The sequence below is a fragment of the Diabrotica virgifera genome, chromosome 4 (assembly GCF_917563875.1).
Source record: "Diabrotica virgifera virgifera chromosome 4, PGI_DIABVI_V3a".
NCBI classification, from domain to species: domain Eukaryota; kingdom Metazoa; phylum Arthropoda; class Insecta; order Coleoptera; family Chrysomelidae; genus Diabrotica; species Diabrotica virgifera.
The window spans coordinates 68,999,569-69,026,349 of NC_065446.1; the positions used below are offsets into that span (position 1 = coordinate 68,999,569).

General features: G+C 34.9%; 1 protein-coding gene and 1 long non-coding RNA gene across 5 annotated transcripts in view; both read right to left on the bottom strand.

Moving 5' to 3' along the window:
- Positions 1-7,750, bottom strand: part of LOC114337279 (uncharacterized) — a 107,167-nt gene extending 99,417 nt beyond the window's left edge. The window contains exon 1 of one of the 4 annotated variants that reach the window (XM_050648238.1): positions 7,429-7,747. In XM_050648238.1, the coding sequence (XP_050504195.1) occupies positions 7,429-7,446 (18 nt within the window). In that variant the 5' untranslated portion in view covers positions 7,447-7,747. Of the gene's footprint in view, positions 1-7,428 lie in introns of all 4 variants that reach the window. The other 3 variants (XM_050648239.1, XM_028287688.2, XM_028287689.2) reach the window with 3 other exon arrangements.
- Positions 7,751-10,381: 2,631 nt separating this feature from the next.
- LOC126883051 (uncharacterized) lies at positions 10,382-10,988 on the bottom strand. The gene is made up of 2 exons (XR_007697475.1): positions 10,697-10,988; positions 10,382-10,622 (listed from the first exon to the last, which is right to left on the bottom strand). It is a non-coding gene; the product is annotated as an uncharacterized LOC126883051 (long non-coding RNA).
- Positions 10,989-26,781: the final 15,793 nt, after the last annotated feature.

Genomic DNA, 26,781 nt, shown 5'->3' on the forward strand with positions numbered 1-26,781 from the left:
ATGCTATGGAATATTCAACACAAGTTTTACAGTTACAACAATTTAGTAACTCTGCTGCTTCGGTCAATTTTATTCGTATCTTAAATAATTTGTTTGATGTTTTTAATTCTAGAAATATGTCACAAAAAGATTATAAAAAGCCTTTAAATACAGAGAATTATATCAAAATAATGACTTTTTAACCGAAACTGCTGAATATTTAAAATCATTAACTTTAGTTAACGGGGTTAAAGCTTTGCGAAAGCAAGAGAAAAATGGGAGTTTTGGGATTTCTATTTTGTATTAATAGTCTTCAACATTTGTACAAACAATTAGTGGAAACAAATTTATTAGTGTATATTCCAACCTATAAATTAAGTCAAGATCAGAACTTTTTTTGGGTTAATTAGATCAATGGGGGGTTATAACAATAATCCAACTGCTAAACAGTTTTAAGGCAGCTTATAAAAAAATGTTAAAACATTTAGAACTAAGGGATAGTTTTAAAGGAAATTGTATTCCTTTAGAACTGATTACAGTTATGGCTCCTGAAAAAATAATTAATAAGTCTTGTGGCAGAGAACGAATTGTTGAAGACGAATGTGTTGATGAAAACGATGACATATCCAATACGAATTTTATATCACTTCAATTAAGGAACTTATCATTTACACATTACAAGAGAGAAGTTATTATATACATTTCAGGATATGTCGTTTATAAAATATCGAAAATTTTGAAATGTGAAGACTGTGTAAACGCATTTATAGGAGACCGAGCAGACTTGTTGACATCATTCATCAACCAAAGAGATACATTAAATTTAACTTATCCATCCAACGATGTTGTTATTATTTGCTCTACTGCCGAAAAAGTGCTACAGTGCCACATAAACATTAATAAAAGTATTAATGTTAATATTGTTAATGTCCAAATATTAAAAGAATTAACAGAACAATTATTATTTAAGAACTTAAACAACCATTTCAAACATTATTCCTTTTTAGAGTCACATTATTCCAATTTATTAAAATTAATAATTTTCACCTACATTAACGTCCGAATTCATCATTATAATAAAACAATTATAGATACTAGTAAAAGTAAAAGAATTTTTCATAATAAAGTGACATTATTCTCTGGACAATGAAAATATTTTTTAGTTTTTGATCATTGATTATTTTTATTGTAAAACTTTATGTTGTTTTTTGTGATTAGTCAATACGATTAGTGTAATTAGTTAAATAAGTGTATATTAATTTGTGTTATATTCGGAACTAATTCGATAAATATTATTAATTATTCTGAATCCAACTCTGTTTCATTTATGTAGAAGCTCCCCACCCCTGCAATTCTGTTTAGAAACAAGGCAACATTCGCGCAGCTAGCTAAATAGGTTCATGTTACATCTCGGGCTTCTTAAATCTATGGTTAGCCCCTAGCAAGTAGAATAAGGTGAAAAAATTTGGAGTTGCAGACTTACGTCATATAGGAGTTACAGGCCTGAAAAAATGATCAAAAATCAAAATGGTCAAAATTTGAGCGTTTGCGGGCAGGGTAATTAAAATTCAAATAAACTGTCTAATGAAATAAAAATTAATCTATTTTCACCAGATTTCACAATGAATACAAATTTATACAGGGTGGGCCAAAGAAAAGAGTTCACCTTGATATTTGGCAGTTATTAAGTTTTAAGGGAATGCCGAAACAGGTCGATTTTTACTTTTAAATTACAATTTTTTTATATATATTTCATACGTCTCCATGACGTGTCATCGTCAGTGACGTCATCCACCTGGGCGTGATGACGTAATCGATTATTGTTTTAATGGTAATAGGGGTCGTATCTTATCTCATTTGAAAGAGTGTTCAATTCTCTGTTTAGTAGTATAAACAATAATATAATTATTTATACAGGGTGGTCGAATAATCATTTTTGAATTAAATTAATTGACACAAAAAGTAGAATGTATGTAATTTATTTAACTCAAAATACATTTTATTGCTGTCATAAAATAGAAAAAAAAATATTATTTGGCAAATAAACATTGCTTTTCGCTTAAATTAAATGTTCAAACTGTCAAGAGGTAAATGGGAGGCTGTTTGTGATTTAATTTAAGCGAAAAAAAATCTTTATTTGTGAAATAAACATTTTTTCTATTTTCTGACAGCAGTACATTGTATTTTTAGTTGCCACAAGACCCCTATTCCCATTAAAAAAATCATCGATTACGTCATCACGCTCTGATGGATGACGTCACGTAGCATGAAATATATCCCAAAGAGTTGCAATATAATAAAACCACCTTTGGACCACTTGGCTTGGATTGACCAATCTCGAAAACTATGCATCCTACGAAAAAACTTGTAAGACCATTTGTTGCTGAGAATCACCCAAAGAATACAAAAAAAGTTTTGTTTTGCGAAAAATCGCTGTAATGTAATTCCTCAAGTTCTTTGTATATAACAATCTTATCGTCATCCGGATCAACTGTTACCCAAAAAATTCGAGTTCTACAGGTCAAAATACATAAAAACAAACTTGGGTAAGTCCATCTGAATTAAGGAGGCCGTTGTACACGCGACTTTAGATAAAATCCCCCAAAATCGAAGTAGCCGGTGCTGGAGAATCCCATGAACCAGTAGCTAATAGGGTATTTACAGTGTGAGTATTTATTGTTTTGGTGCTATATTAACGTGCAAATATTTAGAATGGTGTTCATTTAAGTTGAAGGAACTGAGTTTATAGATAATTTGGCAACTTTCTGAAAAATTGACCAAATCATATGGTTGACAGGTACATGTTTCGGCACAAAATTAACTAAAACAGCAGTTGATATATTAAGCATGTCTTCATCCACTGCAACGACTGAAAGAAGTTTCAGTTCTTATGGTTTTTTTATCCACTCCTCTAAAAGAAACCGGCTTAGGTACTGCTGAACTCTGTATGACAGCTGGCGACTCGTGAAAAACAAAATCCCACAACTTCTCATCAGTACATTAAAATGCAGAATGTAGATGACAAGGATGAGCTAGTGATAGAAATAGATTCTGAATCTAATGCCTTATCTTTTTCAGATTAGATCACCACATCCATGATTTGCTGTTAAGAAGAAAATTTAATTTTTTTATCAAATAAATTTTGTGTCTTCTGTTGTTTTTGTATTTTTTTGTATATAAAGAACACTGTTATTTCATCTCATAATTTTGTATATAATTTCATGATTTTTAATGCCCTATTTCATCTTTAACAACATCCCTAAGCGCATCATAGGGTTCATTCTCAGAAAATTCTCCATATCGAGAATATTCTCGAGAATATTCTTGAGAATCTTCTCTGACTTTTCATTCTCGAGAATTTTCCAACACTAGGTTAGCCATAATATACCCTGTTTTTAAACCAGGAGGAGTAAACACAAAACGCAGATCCACACTCAATAATTTCACTAGAAAAATAACCAAATACATCTTCTTTTTTGGTTGATTATGTCGGCCTTCGAGGGTAATCCATAAATATTATATTGCCAGATAAAAGGTAAAATGTTGTAACCCACAAATCAACTTTTTTCAGGGAGTAGAAGAAACATTCCATTTAAGTTGAGACCTTAATAAAACAAAAGAGGTATAGATTTTGTTCGTCAATTTACTCCTATAAACGGTTTTTTTGTCCGTAAAGTACAATTATAGATTTTCAGTTGAGAGGTTTTGAGTCACTAAAGAGTTCTAAAAACAACTGTTTTTTATATAAAAGCAGACCAAAAATCTAAAAATTCAAGGAATAACGCAGAAAATACAAAAATTGCTGATATAACTTACTATGAAGTGCCAGTAGTGTCAAAATTTCATAAATGTCAATACAGTAGAACTCCAATTATCCGGACTCCAATTATCCGGATCGCCAATTATCCGGATCATATTGAGAAAAAGAAAAAATCAAGTTTGTAAAAAAATAATTCATTTTACTGTGATTCAGTATTGTGTGTCAATATTACGTAATGTAAACTTTGTCATTTACATATTGTTGTGTATACTGTATTGTTTTTTATAAAAATACCGTATATGTTCTCCATTGTGTTTTGCTGTAATTACGTTTCTTTTCAGGAAAAGGCCTTTTTCGAGAAAAATCCAATTATCCGGATTTTTGATTATCCGGATCGGGTCCGGTCCCAATTAATCCAGATAATTGGAGTTCTACTGTAGTGTCAAAATTTCATAACAGTGGAGTAAACTTGCCTGAGGTTGGACCAATTACAAACAAGCATTACACTGCGGTAAATTTGAATTACTCCTCCTAATTTAAAAACAAGATATAACTCTTTTTGCATAAGTCAGTCTTCTCTGTGCCAAAGGAATTCGAGTGGCTTTTCTTTGAATGTTTTTCAAAAAAGTTTTGTATCAGACACAGGTGTTTCAAAACACCTCAGAATAAGATCTAGTCTGGAGTTTGCACCCTTACAAGTAGAAGTGATTAATATGATTGGACCACATTAGGCTGCTGTTTAGTATAACACCAAGGTCGTTATACGAAAACACAGAACCTAATGGTTGGATGGTACCAGTAGTGGGTTTATTTTTACCAATTCGCAGTACTACACATTTTTCTGCCTTTAAGGGTAGTAGCCACAGAGAACACCAAGTTAAAATAGAGTCCAGGTCCATTTGGAGGGTTAGCTGGTTTATGGTTGGATTAGCATATATTTTTGTGTCATCAGCATAGAATGATAAGTAATAAGGAACATCCCTGGTATAATCCGAAAAAAGCCCCGTTAACTTGCCCCTAACCTGTCCTGTGAGAAAGATTCGCCAACTCTAACTGTGTAATGTCGATCTGTCAGGAAATCCTCTATTATCCAACAAAGTAAAGTACCCTGGCAGAGGCGTGAGGTCCATGGAAGCGGAGGAAGCGCTGCTTCCTTATACCTACTTCGATATAAGAAAATATATCTATTATTAATTAATACCTATTTAATAACAAAATGTTTTCCCTAATCCAAGTAATCTACGTAGTATTACCTAGGCATATGCATTGAAAAATATTAAAAACTAATCGCGTACGAACGAAATCAATATGCACACAATTCAACTACATATTATTCGGTCCACTCCTGACAGAAGCGCATCTCAAAATCGCCGCTAGTCATGCAGTTGTCCGGTTTAAAAATTGGTCAGGGTTCAATGACCGCAACCCACTAGTCGCGCGAATTTTGGTACCCTGTGGAAGCGATCGTCCTAGCGCATCCTAGCGCCTTCCGACTGTTACTGCTGCAGCAGTGGTTAGGTACATACATGTACATTCGCTTAAAGAATATGTATTTCGATTTAAATTTTTTGCAGATATTTTTCCTTTTACTGATCTTTTATTTGACATTTTACAGATGAAGTCAAATGACATTGCATTTTGTATAAGACAAATTAATGACTTTATTAATACAATAATTAAAAGCGAGAGCAGTTTACAAATATTTGGGATAAAACTGAAAATATGGGGTTTGAACATGAAAGAAAAATAATGAAGATTGATAATGTCGGCAACAGAGAGACCTTTTGGTAATATTCTATAACAAATGAATTCTAACGATCAAAATTTTAACGATTTAAAATTTGTAGAATTATATATAATCTTAATATTTCTAATTATAATTCATCGAAATTTCCCACAGAGGAATTTATTTCACTACGATTAAATAATGAAAATCTTTTGATATCTCAGCTTTGCATTCTCAGTTAAGTGTCGTTTATGAAACAACTGACATTAGTGATAAAGAAATACCCAGAAATCTGGGTATTTCTTTATAACTACTGGTTTAAACAAGTCACTGTGTGAAGTGGTCAAGTTGTGTGAAGTAGTAGGTACTAACTATCCCAGCCACAACTGCATCAGTTAAACGAAGTTTTTCATTATTAAAATGCATTAAAAGTTTCAAATTAAGAGTTTAAAAGAAATGTTCACATTTAGAAAACTTTAATCGTGGTCTCGTTAGGCCCATTCTAGAGTTTGGATCAGTTGTATGGTCCCCATCATACAACTGTTACATTGAACATATTGAAAGAGTCCAAAATAAATTTTTGAGGGTAGCAGCTTAAAAGAGTGGATACAGGAGAGAGGAATATGACTATCAGTGGGTAAGAGATAGTCTAAATTTACCAACACTTGAGTCAAGGAGGACATTGTTAGATTTATGCTTCCTACACAAAGTTATTAATGCTTTCATAGATTGTCCTCAATTGATATCACTTTTTAGTCTTAAAGTTCCTAGTAGAAGCAACAGACAATCAGAAATCTTTTCAGTGCCATTTTACCACACTAATTTTGGTATAAATGAACCGACTACTTACGTGATTGGTTCGGAGTGCTAATAGCCTGCCAAGACAAATGGATATTTTTGACTCCAAAATTGGTTTGTTCAAAAAACAACTAAGGGGTATCTTACAATAAGTTTGTTGTAGTTCTGTATTGTTCTTACAATATGTTTGTTTGTATTATTCTGATGTGTTTATTATTTTAATAATTTATTATTGTTGAGGTGTAACTTGTAAAAGTCTTGTTGTGTATAAAACTTGTAAATGGATACCGTAAATAAATAAATAAATAAATAAATAAATAAAATTCAACAAGAGAAATTTAGCCCTATTATCCATTGAAAAAGACTGCATTCAACAATTATCAGAAGTTGATAGGAGAATAGACCTCAAGTATAAATAAGTGTCATATTGTTGAAAGTTGTGTGTTGTGGAAAATGCCTCAGAATATAATTTTTTTTAAATAGAACTCTTCTTTAGGAAACAAAGCCCGGCGTGAGGACTCAAGGCCCGAGCTAGAAATATAGATCAATGATAGGTCACTAGTCACTAGAAATAGCAGGAATAGAGTGCCTCACGCATTGATCGGGGTAGGATTTAGTGTGAAGTCCTTGTACCTAGAACGTCTCACATAAGCACTTTGCTGATAGAGAGCCCCTATAGCGCATCAGAGTGTTATCAGGTGGGAAGTGGCTCGACCCTCGACCCTTAAGAAAATATTTTTATATCCTTATTGAATCGCTTCCCCTTCCGAAAAAGTCACCACACGCCACTGTACCCTGGACACTGAAATGTTCTAGCTCCTGTAGAAGTCTGCCCTTAGGAAACACTGTTAAGACCTTAGAGAAATCTAGATAAACGACTTCGACCGGCTGCGAACTTTTGAGGGATAATCCAGTCGTTAACACAATGTAAGATGTAGGAGATTGGTTAGAGTAGAGCAACCAGAACTTTACCCTTATGAGCTTTATAAATTTTCTCTCTATTTGCTTTTAAAACGAACATAGGTACTTGAATAGTACAAATAAATTTGATTTGAGTATATTCTAATTATGTAGTTTCCATACCTCTTATAAAGTTTTTATATGCAATAGCTTTGTAAGTCCAGATATAAATTTCATAATTATTAGATTATTTGTTAAGACGTACCTTTTTAGAATCTGACATATCCTTTTTTCACTAAATTGAAGCTTTTAATAAAACTTGTTAAATTTGGTAATTCAATATTTCACAATATTATAAAACATTATTATTGTTGTAAAAGCCATAGACACTATTGAAAGACAAACTATTATTAAAAATTTTAATTAACAACAATACCGGTCAAACTATTATTGAAACATTGAAGATTTACAGAACTGAAAACTGAAGACAAATTTATCAATTTTTTTTAAATTAAATTCATTAATATTTTTATTTTATTTCATCCACTTGTCAAACCAGTTGTCAATGTCAAACTACTCTGAACTTAGCAATAGACCGTGATAGTCGTGACGTCAAAACGTCAAAAAAAGTTTTCCAAACACGTTGTGTCTAGGTACACGCTAAAATGTACGCAAATAAAAAAGTTAAACTTCATCAAGCTAGTGACTATTTAACGTGGGCAGTGACTGTATATTTTGATACACGCTATTTTGATATGTTTAGTGTTTGTTTGATAGAAAAATATTTGTTATAGGTTTGTTCCAACATGAACTTTTGGACGGCCCAGAAACCGTCACGAAACTACTTGTACCGTTTGTTGTGCGCATGTTCGTAATTGTATCGCCCAGTTATCGTCCCATGACGGTAATCATAGTCGAACCCGCTTAATAGAATACCTCTTAAAGGAATATCCCGGTTTAAGGAATAGAAATTTGAGGTCCCGAAACATTTATAGTAGCAACCAATGATCGGTTATTAGAATATCCCGGTTATAGGAATACTTTTACTTGGCACAAAGGCTATTCCAATAAGCGGGTTTGACTGTATTTGTCATTTTTGTTGGTGACAGCTTGTGTGCTTTTAGTCGATCAAAGACTCAAAAAATTTAAAGAATTAAATCCTAGTGGTCAAGTCAGTCCAACCAGCACATTATGCATTTGCCCGATTACTGAAATGATCATCACGAAACCATCACCGAAAGATCACAATTCTTGTTGGAACAGTCGGAAGGACGATCCGATGACGATCATATTTTTGTTGGAACGGATTTTCTTTACTGCGCAGGAGCGTTACCGTTTCGTGACGGTTCTCGGTCATGTTGGAACAAACCTTATGACATTTAATTCTACCTAGCTTTTTTATTTGCGTACACGGTCACGGTACACGGTGGCGTATACCCTAGACACAACGTGTTTGGAAAAATTTTGACGTTTTGACGTCACACTATCATGGTCCAAGGTTAATAGATTAGGGCGTAGGTTGTCTCATAACTGTAGACCAATCAAAGGCTGGCTTTTTAAAGGCGGGAATACGTCATCCGTACGACAATTTTAAAATTGTCATAAAGGCTGTATGACACTATGCATTTTCTTGTATCATTTCTAATATCGTTTCTGATATCGTTTCTTGTATACATTTTCTTGTATCATTTCTTGTACGTACATTTGTGCCCTGTATGACACTATGCAAGTTCTTGTATCGAAAACTGTATGAAATTCGGCACGTGATTGGTCGAAATTTTGTTTGTCACCCTGTCACGTTACATTGGTATGGTAGTACTGCGTCTACAGCTGATTTTATAAAATTTATAAACTTTTAAAAACAAATATTTTAATGTAATAATAACTAGAATTTTTACGTTGACTGTTGATTATTTGTGTTTTTTATTTTGTTTTGATATTTGTGCTAAAATATTTGCATTAAGACAGTTTTACATTATGCTATTTTCATGCTAGGCAAGAGCCATGCAAGACAGATCACGCTACTGCGCATGCCCACGCGCTATTTCCATGCAATTCCTGTGCTAGACGAAAAATTAAAACATGTTCTATTTTTCATGCTATTTTGATGCAAGTCCTGTCAAAATTCATGCTGCCAATATGACAAAATTTATAGTTTAGAAAAAAACTTAACCTTATTGTGTAAGTTTAAATGGTATTTATTGGATGTAATAATTTGTGGTTTATATTTGAATATATTTAATTATGGACTGAAGTTTTTAAGTGAAATATCTAAAGTTAATATTTTGATATATTTCTTCTATTGGCAACAATGAAAGTGGTATCTAAAATTGCACAGAAATAGCTCCGATGTAAAAAGGTCAGGGCAGGCAAGAGATATGCCATGCAAGACGGACTTGCATAGCACGAGACTTGCATAGCCTTGATGTAAAGCTGCTTTTATAATTATCTTCAGTTTGATCCAAATTGGAACTATTGTATTTTCCTCTATTAAAAAATTATGCAATATGAAACCCAAAGTTATTCTAAATATATGGTTATTAGTAGAACAGTAGTCCATACCAAACGGTATATTAAGTATCAATAAAATATTTATAAATAATACCTACAAAACACAAATAAATTCATCAAGACATAAATCATATGATCTCATTTTCAGCCGCCATTATGACATTTAGAAGTTTTACCAGCAGGTTTTACGTTTTTGCTCTTTGCGCAGAAATTGGCGCAGTTATTGTACAAGAATCTGTGCCTGACACAAATTCTTGTATCGTTTCTGATATCGTTTCTTGTATCTGCGTATGACACTATACATTTTTTTGACATATCAGAAACGATATTAGAAATGATACAAGAAAATGCATAGTGTCATACAGCCTTAAGAGTCAATGCTAATAAAAGGTTCAAAAACTTAGGTTTTGCAATATATTTTGAGATTTTCTTGGGTATAGGTATATTAAGTGGTTCTTATATTGGTAATTATATCAATTTTTCCCTTAAAAATCAATAGTCTGCTAACAAAAAACTAGAATTCATTTAACACTTATTATGTGTGTTTTAAATGGAGAAAACAATTTAATTAGCACAAAAATCCAAAAAAATAGAAGAAAAAGTTTAAAATCAAAAATACTAATATGTAGGTACTTACTTATTATGTTTTTCGTGGAATGTGCAGCACTTTTATCATTTTTGGTGGTATGCAACAACAAAAGAACGAATAATATAAATAATTTATTATTAGGTTAAAATATAAAAAAGACGTAACATAATATTAACATATTCAGACACGAGGAAATGTTTGCTACCTATTTTCTTATGTAACATTTTATTATCCATTATTGTTTGATAATGTTAAGGTATTTGGGAAATGTCCAAAAACATTATTTTGTTTCCATCTGGTTCAGGAATTTTGGAGTTGCTGTTACATATAGCTATGCTACAAATGTTAGCACCACTCATCTAAAAAATGTTTTACTATTATAACATACAAAACTACATATTATTATGTGTAATATTATAATTTTTAAACTAACTTTACACGGTTACGAAAACACACTTCACAAGTCATTACTGCCTTTGTATAGGACCCAAATAAGTAATTATAGTAATATTGTCCTTATATGCTTAAAAACTCAACAAATATTAAACAAATAAACGATATTATAAGAAAATTCCACAAAAATATACGGAAATATAACCACAAACAACTGTCAAACTTGACTTTGTCGTACGAGTGACGTAGGCATTCCCCTCCCTCTCGCTTCCGCCCACATAGTTATGAGATAACCTAACCCCTATCTATGAACCTTGATCATGGTCCATGGCCACGGTTAGAACCGTGGTCCATGGCTTTTCATTCACAGTCATTTGTTTCGAGCTTCTGTCATGTGTCACATAATATTAATATATCTACGTCATACGTTATTGGTAATAACAATGATAGAAACCAAAGACGTATGGCGTAGATATATTAATATTATGTGACAAATGACAGAAGCTCGAAACAAATGACAATCGATGAAAAGCCCTATTCGTGAACTTAACTTCGTTCGTGTTTTCATTTAAGTTGGATTTATAGTTTGACGTAGCGTAGACGTAGACGCAACGGAGACGCACTGGAAAAGATCAACACCGAATTTTGTGTACTCGTGTTTATAAATGAACGCAAGCGCCTGACGGAACGTAAGAGAAACGTAACGTAAGGGAAGAGATGACCAACTTTCATCTTTTACAGTGCGTTTCTTCCGTCTGGCCAATCATAAGGCAGAATTTTGTTCTGTCACTCAAAGTGGACCCGCCCCACCCCCTCATCCCTTGTGTTGTGTAAAAAGTTGATTGTCAACATATTCGAATTTTGTTAATTATTTGTTAATACAATGGATGTTAAGTTATTAATTTAATAAAAATATATCATAGAGTCATTTCAATATTTCAGATAAATATGAATTGTTTATTAGCCTAATTCGTGGTTATCCACACATATTATACGATAGGTAAATCCAATAAACATTTAAAGACCAGGAAATGAAACAAAACAGTTGGAAATCCTACGGCATGCGGCACCAAAGAGCATACTTTCGTTTATTTCCTAATCCATGTAACACACAAAACAGATAAATATTATAATAAATAATAGTATAAGTATAAATAAATAAACACAAAGTTTGTTTACTGTTCCTATAATTTATAGGCTATGTTATTGAATTAGAATTAAGTCATTGTTTACTCTTTCTACTCATGCGCAAAAATTCCGCTACGTCGATCTATAAATTGACATAATATTTTCTTCCGTCTCCAGTCCGTTTCTTACGTCTACGTTGCGTATACGTCTACGCTACGTCAAACTATAAATCCAACTTTAGTTATTATAGTCAAGGTCGGAGGTGCTTGAATTTGATTAGGGTTTAAAAATATATCTAAATAAAATAAAATTATGAAAAATTCCCTATTTTTGGGGGGGGGCTACGAGAGAGTATCTTGCTCGAATATGATACCTGGCACTATTATTTGTAGTCGCCGTGTGCCCGGTTCTATGGGTTGATCCGAACCGGTGTTAAAATTATCGGTGCATCTAGCGAGAGTTTTTATGTTTTGTAGTTTTTAAAATCATTTCCTTCTTAGCTTTTTAGATGAAGACTATTTTCTTGACATTTAAAGTTAATGTTTCAATAACATCATTACATTTATTTTTTAATTTACCTATTCAAAATGTGCACAAATGCGGCAAATAAGCACATGACGATTTTACAGATTATCCAACATATTTGTAAATAGTAGTTACTGATGCTGCAGAAAACAGGCTATTATTATGTTTTCCTCAAGGAGAAGAAGTTTTCCCTGCTGAAGGAATCAGCAGAAGGGCCACTATTTTCAAAATCTTTACTCCTATTCTTCCGGTAGCGGGTAGATACTCACCTATGATCCCGATAGGTAACAGATTTGCTTCAGGGATGCTCCCCTGTCTACGCGAGTCTTGGTTTATCTCTTAATACCATACAGGGAAACCCAGTGATATGGGAGAGAGGGGATACGACATAAGGGATGATTTTCTATTTACTAAATGGGACCACTTGATTTGACACTATTGTGCTACATCCAATATGGCGACGGGCAGGTTTTTATACGTTATATATGGAATATGTTATTAATTAGTTATTAAAATTGTTAATTATTTATATATTTATATAATATAATATAATTTTATAATTATATATTTTATATAGAGCAGAATATACGAAAAAAGAGATGTTCCGCCATATTGGATGGAGCGTTTTTGAGAGTGAAACCGAGCCCATCTACTTCACCGTATGCCGCATCCCCTCCCTCCCACATCACTGGGGAAACCATTGTCCTAACCTCACTTTAAGTCCAAACCAATGACCCCAACCACTCACCAATACGCCTAGCCACAGTATAGGTCAGGTGGGTGTAATGTGCCTGACGCCTAGCCAGCGTGGTGTTTTATGGCTAAATACCCCTTACGGAAATGCTAGTTGGACAAATTAAATTACCCTAGGCGAGTAGAAGACCAACTTCAGAGTCTCGCACTGATGTTGAATCAATCATGGATTCTGGGGGGGCAACCATCTAGCGAAGACAAAAACAAAAAATAACACGAAAACAATGTACATTGCAACATATAATATACATTGTCATTAATGTCAGAAGAACGACTAATTGAATTACAACACGAATTGAACAACATAAAATGAGTTATCGTTGGTCTGGTCTGAGTGAAGTCAGGAGACGTAGTGAGCAGCTTATTACATTAGAATCTGGACATAGCTTCTACTACGCACGAGACGACGACAAATCTGTGGGAGGAACCGGTTTTCTAATACACAAGCGACACAAAGAAAGCATTGTATCCCCGAAGAAAACCTCCACAAGAGTAATATGTATTGTGCTACAACTAAATGCGAAATATAAAATAAAGATAATACAAGCCAAGCGTATGCGCCCACAACAACTCATGATGACATTAGTACTACACTTAACGATCAACTTACACATTTTACGGTCTTGTGTGGCGATTTCAATGCCAAAACCGGAATAAAATTGGACGCTACCGTAGAAGCACTTGGAAATTTTGGAACGAAGGGCAGAAATGACTGCTGAGCTTTCTGCTACAAAACAACTTATACCAGATGAACAGTTTCTTCCATAAAAAACTCAATAGAAGATGGACATGGAGAAGTCCAGATGGTCGAACGAAAAACGAAATAGATTTCATAATCACTAACAAAAAATATGTAATCAAAGGCGTAACAGTGCTGAACAAGCTGACTACCGGTAGTGACCATAGAATGGTATGCGAGCTAAGGTTGTGATAAATGTCAACAAAGAACGGCATAAACTAATTAAGAAGACCTCCAGCAATACATCATTGACAAGCCCATCGAATTTAACTGGTTTCCAGCAATGCGTTACTGATAAACTAAATAATGCTAAACCACAAGAAAACATCAATGATTTAAATAAGACCATCACTACGGCCTTGTTAGAGAGCCAAACCACATATTGCTAAAAAACTCAAAAAGAAACAAAATTGAGCGACGCTACTATGCGACAAATGGAACAAAGAAGAATCATGAGAAGCGAAGAATTTACCACAGTTGAAGAACTTAACGAAATCAACAAGCAAATCTCAAAGGCTATAAGACGCGACATTAGAACATCCAATCAAAACCAAATTAAAAAGACAATAGAAAATAAAAAAGTGTGAAGGTTCTACGTAAAAAACTCGAAAACGGAAAAAAGAAATGACGAGGGTTAACGACAAACAGGGAACTATTACAACAATTAGAGAACATATCCTAAAAGTAGTTGAAGACTTCTACAATCTACTGTATAAAAGCCAAAAAGAATTGAATTTAGACTCGGATGCTGAACCAGATACATATACTAAAAAGTAAAAAGGGTATTGTAAATCAAGGATCTGAATTACTACCGGATATCACCCTGGATGAAATAAATCTAGCCTTGAAGAAAACAAAAAACAATAAGTCCCCTGGTGAAGACTGTGTGGTTGCCGATGCAATTAAGATTGGTGATAACTATTTACTTAAAAATAAGAGATCTGTTTAATCTCTGTCTTTTTAACAGCACTATACCAGACAAATGGTATAACACCTTACGCCCGGTCTTTTCACCTCCGAATAAAAGTTATCCGGAGGTTTATTTAACAGATTTACATGTAATCTGCCGGATAAACTTCCTGATAAATATTTATTCGGAGGTGAAAAGACCGGACCTTAGTGATACTAATCCATAAAAAAAGGGGATACAGCTGATTTGGAAAACTACCGACCAATTAATTTACTGAGCCATCTCTATAAACTTTTCACAATAATTATCAAAACTAGACTGGAAAACAAATTGGACTTTTACCAACCAATAGAACAGGGCGGTTCTCGTAGTGGATTCGGAACAAACGACCATCTTCAAAGTGCTAAGACGGTAATTGAAAAATCGATTGAGTACAATAGGCCACTTTGTCCTTGCCTTTGTGGACTTCCATAAGGCCTCACACACACACATGCTCGTATCAACCCCAGCCCCGGGGAACATGTGTGTTCCAATGGAAAAGTGGAACCCACATGTCCGAAGATCAAACCGGTCACACCCCGTAATGGAGTGGTACCTATCTGACCCCCAAGCTATACCTCCACCCCTCCCCATCGAAGGACATACCGAATGGGGAGGCGTTGATCTTAATGTTACTTTGGATGCCCTGGGTAATGGGACACCCTTTGTATTACTTCATGTGGTTAAGCCACCTGGTTTTAGGGGTAGCTAGAAGAGCTTTTCTCCCTATTAATGACTAAGTTAATTTTTTACTTTACTTTGGACTTGAGTCCTAAAAAAATGTGTTCCGGACATCAAGGCACCAATCTAAATCGGTGTCTTGCTGTCCAGACCGTGTGTGCTCGGTCACTCAGCCGGCGAATTGGCAAAATAAATTTTGTTCTCCTCGACGGCTGAGCGCCCGAAAGGTGTGGCCATCAAGCCCACGTCTGTCGGTACGTGACCTTGATGCTCACATTCCGCGGCTATGGTCCATTTGACCTACCTGAAGGGTACTTATTGCCTGAAGGGCGACATTTGTGTTTCGATATTCTGTGGTTATCTCAATTTTTCATTCTTAAGGGTTTCCTCTATATCCAGCTAACTGCTGTCTAGGCCGTCTATGTACCGTTCTTTGGTTTTCGTCGTAGTTAGTCAATTCTCTTAATAATCTGCTAGGATGGTGTCTGATATTGTTAAATATTTCATGTGCTCTTTCGTCTATCATTCTCAGGACTTTCTTTTGTTGCGTATGTCCAAATACATATCTTAATGGGACATATATGTAGGTATATTCAGAGCTTCCCTGATCATGTGGTTTTGGATGGTTTGTATTTTTTTCTTATTGGTTTTACACGTGTGCCCCCATGCGGCTGAGGCGTATGTTAGAGTTGGCAAAATTATACAATTTGCCATCCTAATCTTTGTCTTAAATCTCAGTTTACTCTTTCGACCTATTAGCGATGACAGTTGACTCCTAAGGGCTTTAGCTTTGTTGACCGTTTGTTTTACGTGTTCTGTAAAGGTCAGCCTTTTGTCCAACATTACGCCTAGGTATTTGGCTTGATTTGACCATTCAATTTGGGTATCAAATAGGGATAGTACCTCATTTGGTCTGCCTCTTCTTTTTTGGTACATAACGGCCTGTGTTTTGTCAGGATTGACAGCTATTTTCCACTGCACACACCATTCTTGTAGTTCGTCAAGAGCTCTTTGTAGATGTCTTGTTGCAAAATCTGGGTGGGTACTGCTAAAAGCTATCGCTGTATCATCTGCGTATAGACTTAGCAACGATCTGGGTTCAGTTGGGGTGTCTGCCGTATATATGGTATATAGATATGGCGACAACACTGCCCCCTGTGGCACACCAGCCTCCATGGTCCCAACTTCGGACAGGGTTGGCCCTATCCGAACTCTGAACCTCCTGTTGGCTAGGTATGACGAGAGAAGACACGTCATCGCCTCACTATAACCATATTGGTTCATTTTATACAGCAGGCCGTCGTGCCATACCCTGTCAAATGCTTTACTGACGTCTAGAAAGGCGGCCGCTGTATATTTCTTTTCGTTGAACCCTTTCGTGATATATTCTGTTAACCTCAGCACTTGAAGTTCACACGAGTGCTCGGATCTGAATCCGAACTGTGCTTCAGGTATTGTTCCGATTGCTTCAGATTCTTCTTTTAGCCTAACTAATATGACCCGCTCTGCGATTTTGCTTAATGCTGATAATAAGCTTATCGGTCGATAATTCTGTGGAAATGTACCATTTTTTCCTGGTTTTTCAATCATGATTACGTGAGCCTCTTTCCATCTGTCAGGAAAATGTCTTAGTCTTAAGGTGTTGTTTATTAAATTTGTTATGTACACTATTGCTTTTCCTGGCAGATTTTTCAGAGCTCTGTTTGTAATCTTGTCCGGTCCTGGAGCTTTTTTAGCATTAGTACGCTTGATCAGCTGTCTGATCTCTTCAGGGGAGGTGTGTGTAATACCTATAATGCCCTTTCTTCTTTTTAGAATTCTACATCTTCGTTCGACTTCTTCTGTGAAGTCTAGATCTTCATCGGGATGATAGTTTTCCCTACATTCTCTTTCTAGAGTGTTTTTCATTACTTCCGCTTTGTCTTCTTCTGTGTACACAATTCCATTTTCACCGTGTAAAGGAGGGATTGGTTTTTTATCTTTTCTTAGTATTTTAGATAGCTTCCAGAACGCGGATTTATTTGGGTTTAGTTGCTGGATATAGTTGTCCCAGTTTTCATTTCGATGATCGTCTAATTGTTTTTTGACTTCCCTATTCAGTTCATTAGCAATTCTTTTGTCCTCTGGGTTTCTTGTTCTGTTGGCTCTTCTTCTTTTCCTGTTTTTCTCGTTTATCAGTTCTTTCAGCTCATTGCTGATTTCCCTGAATCTTCCTTTTGTTGTTGGAGTTTTTTCTTCTGTGGTGCTGGCCTCGATAGCGTTTTGTATCGTTTTTTCTAGATGTTTAACGCATTCCTCTAGTTCTTCTTTTGTATTTATTGTTGGTATTGCACCAATAGTTTCACTTACTATTCTTTTGTAGTTTGGCCAATTTGTTCGTTTTTTCTTATAGGTTTGCAAGTTGTTTGTTTCTACTGCTCCCAGGGTCAGTACAATTGGGTTGTGATCTGAGTCACCCTCATTCATTGAATATATTTCGTATTGTTGACCCACATTTTGTAGAATTGCTATGTCTAGGAATGTAGGAAGTCTGTTTCCACCATGGAAGCATGTGGGTTCTATGGGTCCCGCCACCATCGTGTTTGGTCGTTCTTCGAGATAGCCACACAATATTCTCCCGTTGCGGTTTGTGGTTCTATCGAACCAGTTCGGAGATCTTGCGTTCAGATCTCCTATAATGATAGAGGGCTCTACTGTGTCTAATATGACATTTAAGTCTTCCTTGAAGATTGGATCATTTGGTCTAACATATGCTGAAACAATTTTCAGCATATCTTTTCCTGTCTTGATCCTCACTATGGTGGCTTCCATAGTGATGAGTCCGTCTGGTGTAGGAATTACTTGGTGTTTGATTCCTTTTTTCACCAAGATCGCCGTGCCTCCTGATGTGGCTGTGTAGTCATTTCTATAGACATCATAACCTGGAAATTTTGTTTTTGTTTTTTCCGTTATCTTAGTTTCTTGTAAGGCTATGATGTCTAGTTCGAGTCTGTTGGAAAACTCGTCCAAGGTGTTAATTTTCTGTTTTAGCCCATTTGGATTCCATGACCCTATACGCAGATCGCCCAACTGATTAGTTAGTTCTGTTTACACCAATATTGCCCATAGCACTCACTACATTGGTCATCCTCTCGAACATGAACATGAAGTTTTTCATCTGTTCATTTACAATTGCCATGAGATTTGCCGTTTCGTTGTTTTGTTTAGATTCATCTGTCGTCTTTGTTATTTGTGCGTAGCTTTTGTTGGTACTTCTGTCTGTAGGTGTGTGTTCTTCTGTTCTGTTTCTTGTTTGTGCCTGTGCGGTGTATGTTTTTCTTTTTGGTGCTTTGGAGCATCCTCTGTAATTAGCTGTGTGGGCTTCGCCACAGTTTGCGCACTTTGGTTCGGTGTTCCTGTCCTTTGTGCATTCGCTGCTAATGTGTGATCCGCCACACTTAACGCATTTAGTTCCACAGTGACAGGCTTTGGATCCATGGTAGAATCCTTGGCAGTTATAGCACTGCATAACTTCTGTATTTTTTCTTATTTCTTCTTCGATATATATTTTCATGTAACAGAGAGTTGTCAAGCTTTTCATTTTTTCTTTATCTTCTTCGTTTATTGTAACTAAGAAAAGTGGCAATTTTTTCTTGTCTTCCTTCTTGGAGATCATATTTGTTACTTTAATGGCCATGATTCCGTTTTTGTTAAGTTCTTTTTGTATATTGCTTGTTTCTGTTGTTTCATGTAATCCTCTGATTACTAATCTTGTGGTGCGTTCTGAATCTATTGGATATGCGATGTATTCAATAGGGCTTTCAGGGTTCTTTGTATTTTGTTCTTCAAGTATCTTGATCATTGCTAGGTACCCTTCTCTATTATTTGTCTGGATCACGATTGACCTTCCAGATTTAGCGAATTTATTAGCGGATCCGATTCCCCTTTCTGCGGCTTTTTGTAATATCTCTTGGCTTTTTCCTATCGATTTGAGGATAATCGCCGGTGGTCTAGGTGCAGCCTTCGTTGGCTGTTCTTTTTCTGTTGTTGTTGCGGTATTTTGTTTTTGCGCTGGTAATTTGGGAATACTGTTTTTCGATTTTTCTTTTTCATTTTCGTTTTCAGTCTCCATTTCTATTTCAGTGTGTTGATCTTTCTCTTGTTCATATTTCTTTCTTAGCATTCCTCTGGCTACGCATGCTTCTTCATTTCTCTTTTGTATTATTAATGTCTGCTTTTCAGCAGCGCTAATATTTTTCGGTTCTTCTTCTGTGACGTTTTTTTCTGTTATTTTGGTTTTTTTGTTTTGTTTTTTCTTCTGGTGCTGCTGGGTTGTCCATTCAGCATTGTTGTTTTCCATTTCAATTAAGTTTTCTTTATTTGGACTATTAGCAGAAGTTCTACGTCTTTCCTTTTCATGCATATTTGTTGGTTCTTCTACCGTCGTTTTCTTCTGCGTTTGTTTTTCAGCTTGCGTTGGTTTTTCGTTCGATTTTAAAATCAGCTTTTCCTTTTCCGCATGTTTGTCTATCATCTCAAGTAGCTTTTGAGTTAGTTTCTGTATTTCTTGATCTTTGCCGGTTATTTTCTCTTCTAGTTTGACCATTTGGAACTTGTTTTCTTCTTGCATTTGATGGATTTGATTCATTAGGCGCTTATTTTCCGCCTCCATTTTTTTCATCTGTTCAGTTAATGTGTCCAATGAGCGAACTAGTTCTTTGTGGTATGTGTCCATTTCTTTGGCTCGTTTAATTTCTCCTTTGTCTGAGCCGCTTCCTAAGGAATTGAGTCTTTTTCTTTTCTCTTTTTGTACGTTGCTTATATTTGTACTATTTTCACTGATTTCATCTTCCCTTTCACTTATTTCACCCTCGCTAGAATTATTATGGGAAATACATGTGGATATATTACTATTACTAGACATGGAATCAGTAACTACTGTTACTATGCTACCTACAGAATATGTAGAATTAGCTTTATTTAGGAATTCAATGTTTGCAATATCTATTTTCTTTTTATTTGTTTGTGAATTATTTATTATTTTTAAATTGTCTGATGGACCTAATTTTGTTTTTAGTTTATTGGTATGATTTGAATTTACTTTATTTGTCTTATTTAATTTTGAATTTTCTAAATCATTAGCTAATTCGTCATCTGTCAATTCAGGCAAGCTTTCAAAAATATTATTGTCTATAAAATCATCTAAGGTACTTAGCTTAGTCGTCATCCGGTGTCTGGAAGGCTCTTTCGTGGGCCAAGAGCCCCTTTCTGTCCTGTTGTTTAGCACTTAACACTGTTGTTCTTGTTTTTTTTTTGTTCGTCACTTATAAACACAAATAAAATAGTTAAATTAGTTTATATTTAGCACGTTAGTTCATCAGTTTAAAGCCACGATTTTCTTCGTCAAATTCACTAATTTTTTTATATACTGACACACTTTTATTATTAAAAAAGTTAATTTTTTTGAGAGCAGATTAAATTTATAACTATCAGTTTGACGTTTATTTGACGTCTTATTCATTAACAGTATCGCTGTAATAATATTGTTGCTAGACAGGTAAACTGTCATTGTATACCGGATGTACGAATCAAATTGTGTTTTTTTCTCAAAGTTCGCATCACCCTGTGGACTATTCTAGTATTTATAAAATACTGAAATTAAAAACTACCTATAGCCTCAGGTTTTATTAACATTCTGTTTTTAGATTCATTCGCTTTTATGTTGGATAAAAAAAAAGTTAGGTACTTTAACAACTGGCCATGTTCGTCATCAGTACAGGGTGTTTCTAAATAAGTGCGACAAACTTTAAGGGGTAATTTTACATAAGAAAATAATGACAGTTTGCTTTATAATCATATGTCCGCAAACGCTTCGTTCATGTTTTTTTACACACTGACGATTTATTTATTGCATTAAAACCAGTTTTAACTGGTTTTTAAGCGTTTGCGGACATATGACTATAAAACAAACGGTCATTATTTTCATGTGTAAAATTACACCTTAAAGTTTGCCGCACTTATTTCGAAACACCCTGTACTGATGACGAACATGGCTAGTTGTTAAAGTAGTAACTTTTTTATTATTTAACATAAGCGAATGAATCTAAAAACAGAATGTTAAGAAAACCTGAGGCTATAGTTGGTTTTTAATTTCAGTATTTTATAAACTCTAGAATAGTCCACAGGGTGATGCGAACTTTGAGAAAAAAACACAGTTTGATTCGTACACCGGTACAATGACAGTTTACCTGTCAGCAACAATACTATTACAGCGATATAGGGCTTTTCATCGATTGTCATTTGTTTCGAGCTTCTGTCATGTGTCACATAATATTAATATATCTACGTCATACGTCTTAGGTTTGTATCATTGGTTACATCAATAACGTATGACGTAGATATATTAATATTATGTGACACATGACAGAAGCTCGAAACAAATGACTGTGAATGAAAAGCCCTATTGGCAATGAATATGGGTATAACATGGTAAAAAATCACTTAAATCGGACAACAGGTTTAGGAAATTCGAGACATCAAAAATGACCAAATTTTCAGTGGATAGATTTTTTGCACCTCAGTGTATATGGAGGAGGCCTATGTTCAACAATGGACACATCAGGGCTGATTGATGATGATATTTATTATGTAGGAAAATCTGAAAAATCTTTGAATGGACACTCCGAGATATTCCAGTTGGAACAAAAGTCACCAGTGTGCCTATTAATAGAAAATGGCGATAATGACTTTTGAGACGAAATATTGACAGTGTGCGACGAAGTATAGACTAGATATAAATCATAATGTCTTAAGATCAAATTATCAATTGGTGGCATAGAATTTAACGGCTAGCCCGTTCAAAAAAGAATTAACGATATAATACCTTATCTTGGCTGCAAAATAAGTAACATTTTGGATTCAATTTCGGAGACTTAGAACAACTACCTACTGTGTTCTGACTTTTATTTAATTACAATATAAATCCGTGTGGGCACATTGTAAATCAGAATTTTAAGAGAAGCAAATGTATGAACCAGAACAAATACCGTGTTTAAAAACTCGAAAAGATTTCTAAATGTGGTGTTACATGAGAATATTGTTCATTAATTAGATAAATAGAGAGTAAATAATGAAACCGTGTTAATTAATTTGTAGGTAAATAAGCCATAAAACCCGTTAAAAGAAAATGAACATATATTGCTGTGAAGAAGAATACCGGACAGTGCTTTAAAAACCGGACAGTGGTATGCACACAACCGAATCTATTTTCAAGGTTGCTTACTAAGACGATGATAGCTAAACAGAGACAGCACTTCAAAAAAAGTGTCAGATTTTATAAAACTGACAGTAAAACAAAAATATCAACATTTCACTATGATAAAAGGATCGATATACAAGAAGGCTGAAAGGAAAGATATACAAGAATATACAATAGTGTGGTGAGACCTGCATTGGTCTGTGTGGCGGTGAAGTGTGGCCTATAAAGAAGATTTAGGAAAAGAACTTCCGGGAAAGAGAGGAGGGAAGAAGATGGAAAGAGCCTGGGTGACTACAGTCTCAAAAAAGATTCAAGAACAAAGACTGTAATGGTTTGGTTAAGTTAGACGTAGAAATGAATACTATGTGAAACGAAGGATAGAGCCGTTAGAAGTTGTTGGAAGGAGAAGTAGAGGAAAACCGAGGGGAAGATGGAAGGACTTGTGGCAAGGGACTTGAGAGAGAAAGGTTTAGGTGAATGAGACACGATGGACAGATAATAATAATATCTTATGCAGGGGCGGATTTATTCAATAGTGAGCCCGGTGCTAATTCTTGTATAGGGCCCTACCCAACTCTTTTTTGACAAGGCACTTTAAAAATTAAAACAATATAAACTTCAGTACATTTAAAATTATGCAGAATATACAAGGCTAAGACATGGTAACGCTTTTTTTCTTTGTTTATTTTCAACAAATGCTTTTATGACACTAAGTAGGTATGAATTACTAATTGTCGTCTTTGACGTTCTTCAGGTACTTTACTTGGTTGTAAACAAAAGCTTTACTTGTTGTTAAGCTTAAAGGGTGAAGTAGGTGTATTTTATATTTCATTTCTTAACTTTATGGCACCCATTGAAAGACATCTATTTTTGTCAAACACCTTTAACTTTCAGAGCGATTTAAAAGCATTGTATTGTAAGATTTCCGAAAAGGAGATGTAAAAGTATACCTGCTAATCTGTTGCCATTTATGTCATGTCATAAAAGGGTGGTTATCGGGTGTTCCTTTGCTTTTCTCTCAGAAAAAAGATTATATGAAATTGTCAATACAACAATAATTTCAAAGTAATTTTTACAATAAATAATAAGTACGACGGCGCGTCAGAATGCCAAATACGTAATTTTAGACAAATGTGTAGATCTTCTGGGGGCCCCTTCAACCTGGGGGCCCGGTGCTACAGCACCTCTAGCCCCCCCCTAAATCCACCACTGATCTTATGGCATTTTTGCCGGGGAGATCCTTTCGGATTGTTCCGGCGCCATTTACATCTTTAACCCTGTTTCAAGTAACTAGTGTCGATGTACACTAGCCCAGGGAAACCGACGGCTTAACGTGCTCTCCGAGGCACGGTGAGACGGCTCGTATTATTTTTAGAAATGAAAAATTGTTTGTCTTTGGCAGGGCTCGAACCCACGTGCACTGGCGTATAAGGCCAGCGATTATGCCGTTACGCTACGGCCGCTCACGATGGACAGAAATGAGTGGCGAAGAAGAGTAAGGAACAGCGACCCCTAAAAAGAAAAGTGCTGATAAAGAAGAAGGTATAGATCTAAAAAATGTGCCATTTGAAATTATATGAAATTGATTTCGATTATATAGATTATATGAAATCTGATTACACATGCATGAATACTTTTTACGGCGTGACTAAAGGCACTGAGCCTACTCTCTCTGACACTAAATGGCGAACACAAAATGGAAGCTCCCTTTGAGAATTATAACACCTCTACAAATACGTGTTTTGTCGAAAGTATAATATAAAACAATTACAGTCAATTATTTTTAACCAGAACATAAAAGTGTATATCTTCCCTAATAATTCTGCTCAAAATGATAGTAGTTCCAATGAGCCGTTTTTAATACCTACTCAAATGCCTGTTGAAACATGAAAACAATATCGGAACGGTTCTTCCGTAATAATTTGGCAACTTTAAATATTATCTATAATTTACATACACTTGTTTGAAATTCATATTTTATTAATTTATCTGTTGATTATTACGCAAAAAAATGTTAATAAGGGTAAATACACGATTCTACAAATGTGTTCATTGTTTAGATATATAACCGTAATGTAAGTGTATATTATCCGTTAAAAGATATAATACTGATTTGTTTTGTTTGTCTTGTTATGTTAATATCTACGAGGTCTCGAATTAAGTTGTTCCGTTGGTATAACATTCTATTTAGCAATTTTTCATAATTTTTTAATTTTCCCCTTGAACATACTAGACCTGGATACCGCGTACCAAAAAAAGTTGATTAATAGCAAGCTGAAAATTTGTTAATAGTTAACGGTGTCTAGTCGGACAAACTTTGATGTAAGGGAACACTGGAACAGGGGAAGTTTTAATTGTGGGACAGGTTAAAAATTTGGAACGTCAGACTACGAAAACGTTCCATGTATTTTGTCGGACAGAACTTGCAATTAATTTGTTACCATTTCATTAAACTCTCATGCAAAAATCGGACTGGTGTTTATCACCAATTGGCCATTTTAATGGGTGGAACACGAAGAACATGTCAAATGACAGAAATTATGTTGTTGATACATAGCAGTCTGATTTTTGCATGAGAGTTTAATGAAACGGTAACAAATCAATTGGAAGTTTTGTCCGACAAAATACATGGGACGTTTTCGTAATCTGGCGTTCCAAATTTTTAAACTGTTCCACAATTAAAACTTCCCCTGTTCCAGTGTTCCCGTACATCAAATTTTGTCCAACTAGACACCGTTAAGCTATTAACAAATTTTCAGCTTGCTATTAATCGACTTTTTTTGGCACGCGGGATCCAAACCTATACTCTTTCCGCATCCCTATAAGACGAATCTTTCACTGTACGAAACAGTGCTGCAGGACGCAGGTCATCTTCTGACAGCCTGTTGATTAGCTGCGCCGATTTTTGTTTTACGTCCTCCAATGACTCAGAGTGGGTTCCTTTCAAGCAAAATGAGAACAGGTAGAAGTCGCAAGGTGCTAAGTCTGGCGAATATAGCAGTTGTTTCATACTTATGACCTCTCTTTCCACATTTCGGGCCTCATTTTGCGATTTTTTTCTCGGAATCTTCGTAAAACCTGTAAGCGATATTGATTAACTGTCTGACCTTGTGACACTAATTCAATGTGAACTGCATTCGTATATTTTCTTATTCTTATATAGGCCTCTCCCTTCTACATACAACCGATAGACATTGCAACAAGAAGACATAAATTAAAAAACAATTCGAATAAGAAATAAAAAGAATTTGTGTCTGGACATGAGTACTTACATACATACATACATAATCGTTCTTCTTCTATTTCTACCGTTAGGTGTCGAGTGAGGTGTGTCTACCTTTTGATGAATATTTCCATCATTTTTTTTTTCTAAACCATTTGTGTTGCCTTCTTGCGAAGATTTGCCCCTATGTAATATCTCTGCTGTCGCTATTCCTCTCTCTTATTGGTCTGCCTCTTGTGTTTTCCCCTATTATTTTAGCTTCCCACACTCTTTTTACTTGCCTGTTATTGTCCATTCGTGTTATCTGGTCGAACGCATGCCAATTTTTTCTCCTTTATTGTGTCAATTAACAAGTTAATTTTAAGTATGTTTCGTATTTCTTCATTTTTGGATCTGTCTGTCCTTTTTCTTCGTTTTCCTTGATATTTCTTTGTTGTTGAGGAATCCTCTATTTAGAGCCTGGAATACTTTTCCTGTACTCATTAGTATGTTGTTAAGATAGTCTTCGATGCTTCGTCTGTTATTAATTATTACTGTATTTGTATATGTTTGTTTGATTTATTTTTTGTTGATCTACCACTACTTCTATTAGTTCATCCGTGTCTGTTTTCGTTGTTCTTTCATTATCTGTGTCTACTCTTTTTTTACATTTAGGTTGTATTTTTTTGCTTCTGAGTTTTATTTTTCTAAATTGTGCTTTCTGCTGTTTCAGCGAATAAATACCATGTCATCTGCAAATACGCATATTATCTCTGTATTTATCATTTGCATTCTATTCCGTCCTATACAGTACCCATTTTTAATGGTTTTCTTACATTCTTGTATTACATTTATAATAAGTATTGGGCTTACACTATCTCCTTGTCTAACTCCTTGCGTTGTTTCAAATG